The following is a 2,680-nucleotide window of genomic DNA, read 5'->3' on the forward strand; positions in this document are numbered from 1 at the left end:
GCAGTCATGCCCATTCCAACCCCTGAAAGAGACACACAGACATTACTAAAGAAGTCTAGGTTCTCGGGAACTCACAGAATTAACAGGGGATTCACAAAATCTAATTCTAGTTTCAGATAACTCCTCGCGCTGAAGTCCTTGTATAGTCAGTCAAGAGTGGGGTCCTCTGGGGCATGCAGAACAGAACATTAAGCTTCCGCTTGGGCCAAACTTCACTCTCCCCACAAGGACTCTGGAAGATAAGGGTCCCAGATGACCTCTGGATGTCTTTTTATTAGTGGTCCTGTTTCTGTTGCTCTCAACCATATAGCTCATGCCACTGAGACACTCTGTTCTTCTAACAAATGACCTCTAATACAGATCCGGGGCAGGTCCGTGGCACGTGTAAATCTACATCAGTATCTAAATTGTCATCATCTGCACTTAGTGGTCAGCTCATAGGCAATACTAGGTGACAGAAGCTTTCTCCTAAAGCCTTCCAAATGCTTCCAGACATCCTCCAAGTTCCAGTGCCCCAAAACTCAGAGTTGTTCTGCCTCTCAGCAGGACTGTCCATGTTGTCTACCACTCCAGAAACAGATGCTTCTTTTCTGCTCATTACTGCTGAGACATACCACATGGCACTGAAGAACATTTTTCTTCCCTCTTCTTCTTTCAGCAGTAGGGAACCTCCAACCCTCAGGATCAGGTAGCCACAGACCCAGGTGGGATTAAGCCATCTTTCTCATTTATTTTCCTTTGCTATGATACCTGTCTCTGTGGCATATGTTATAGAATCATAGAATCATAGAAAGGTTTAGGTTGGAAGGGACCTTGAAGATCATCAAGTTCCAACCCCCCTGCCATAGGCAGGGACATCTTCCACTAGACCAGGTTGCTCAAAACCCCACCCAGCCTGACCTTGAACACCTCCAGGGATGGAGCTTATAGAAGGCACCCTTTCTCCTACAGCAACAGTGATCATCGCCTTTCCAAAACATGCTGCTATACATGCCATTTCCCTCTGCATCCAGCTCCTGTACCCACACCAACTATACAAGTCCCTTTAAAGATGCCTGAGAAAGGTGCGACAGCAAATGTATATGCCTCAGAATCACTCTGTGGGTCTTCTCTTGCCACGGATGATTACCGATGCGCATACTTTAGTAAATCCAGAATTAGAAGTAATCACCTGGAAGCACCATTATAAAACATTACAAAGTACCACTAAAAAGGAAGCTCATTGTTCATTACCCTTTCATGAATAAAAATAGCCAGAGTATATGATAAAATATCAAGGTCATAAAAGTTGTTTCACTGTCTATAAGGACACACCACAGAGTCAAAGTGCCCCAGATGCCTTGGATTTCATCAGCTACCGCTCAACCAGGGAGCTGTGATAGAATCATAGAATGGTTTAGGTTGGAAGGGACCTGGAAGATCATTGAGTCCCACCCCCCCTGCCATGGGCAGGGACACCTCCCACTAGACCAGGTTGCCCAAGGCAACTTCAGCCTGGCCTTGAACACTTCCAGGGATGGGGCCTCAACAACCTCTCTGGGCAACCTGTTCCAGTGCCTTACCACCCTTAAAGTGAAAAATTTCTTCCTAATGTTTAATCTAAACCTGCCCTCTTCCAGTTCAAAGCCATTCCCCCTTGTCCTATCGCTACATGCCCTAGTAAAAAGTCCTTCCCCAGCTCTCCTGTAGGCCCCCTTTAGGTACTGGAAGGCCACTTTAAGGTCTCCCTGGAGCCTTCTCTTCTCCAGGCTGAACAACCCCAAATCTCTCAGCCATAGGAGAGGTGCTCCAGCCCTTGGATCATCTTCGTGGCCCTTCATGATAGATATACGTGTACCCGTCCTCACGTTATCCCAGCTGCAAGGTGACCCATTCCTGCAAGGTAACCCACTAAACACATAATTTTTGAGATTTTACCCTGAAAAAGCAATGGGTTAGGAGTGGACTCATAGCATGACTTGGCTGGGCATGCTCTAACATGTGGCAAGTTTATTTTTGCCAGCACAGGGCCATCTCCATCATGGACCCCCGGTGCTGGGACCCGCAAGCCAGGCACGCCCATGGTGCTGTTGCCTCCATCCACCCATCCGGCTTTTGCCAAGCCTCTGCGAGCGGCAGTCAACCACAAACATCTGCCAAGCCCCACGGGACAGGGAGCGCCTCTCACCCTTGTCGTTGGTTCCTCCGACATACTTGAGGAGCTTGAGCACCCCTTCCTTCGAGGCTTCATCGAACGGCTTCCCCTCCACCTCCACCACCGCGAACCGCCCGCCCTCGCACGCCCTCTCCTCGTAGCTGAGCTGCTCCTGGGGAAGGGGAAGATGGGGATGGAGAAGCTGCCAGCTGTCCGACCGGGCTGGGAGGAGAGCACTGCCTGAAGGACACCGGCTCCCCCAGGGCAGGCGTTCCCCACCTCTCAGCGCCTTATCCAGCCCGGCCGCAGCGGAAACTCATGGGGGAACCAAGCCCTGACCGCCCACCCCACCACCACCTACCTTCTCCCCCTTGCTAAGCACCCGGTAGGGCCACACTTCCACCGTGCTCAGCAGGGAGTTCTTGATCATGCCCAGCATGGTGCCGCTCGGCTCGGCTCGGCTCTACTCGGCGGCCCCGCTCGGCTCGGCTCGGCTCGGCCCGGCTCGGCCCGGCAAAGGTGGGAGGGCCCGGCGGGCGCTCCGCC

At 51.8% G+C, this 2,680-nt stretch overlaps 1 protein-coding gene across 1 annotated transcript in view; it reads right to left on the minus strand.

Moving 5' to 3' along the window:
- Window positions 1–2,643, minus strand: part of HEBP1 (heme binding protein 1) — a 4,469-nt gene extending 1,826 nt beyond the window's left edge. The window contains 4 exon segments of the mRNA XM_009895221.1: window positions 1–22; window positions 2,168–2,306; window positions 2,496–2,580; window positions 2,630–2,643. Of these exon segments, the coding sequence (XP_009893523.1) occupies window positions 1–22; window positions 2,168–2,306; window positions 2,496–2,573 (239 nt within the window). The 5' untranslated portion in view covers window positions 2,574–2,580; window positions 2,630–2,643.
- Window positions 2,644–2,680: the final 37 nt, after the last annotated feature.

This window comes from Charadrius vociferus, unplaced genomic scaffold (assembly GCF_000708025.1).
Source record: "Charadrius vociferus isolate BGI_N301 unplaced genomic scaffold, ASM70802v2 scaffold251, whole genome shotgun sequence".
Lineage (NCBI taxonomy): Eukaryota > Metazoa > Chordata > Aves > Charadriiformes > Charadriidae > Charadrius > Charadrius vociferus.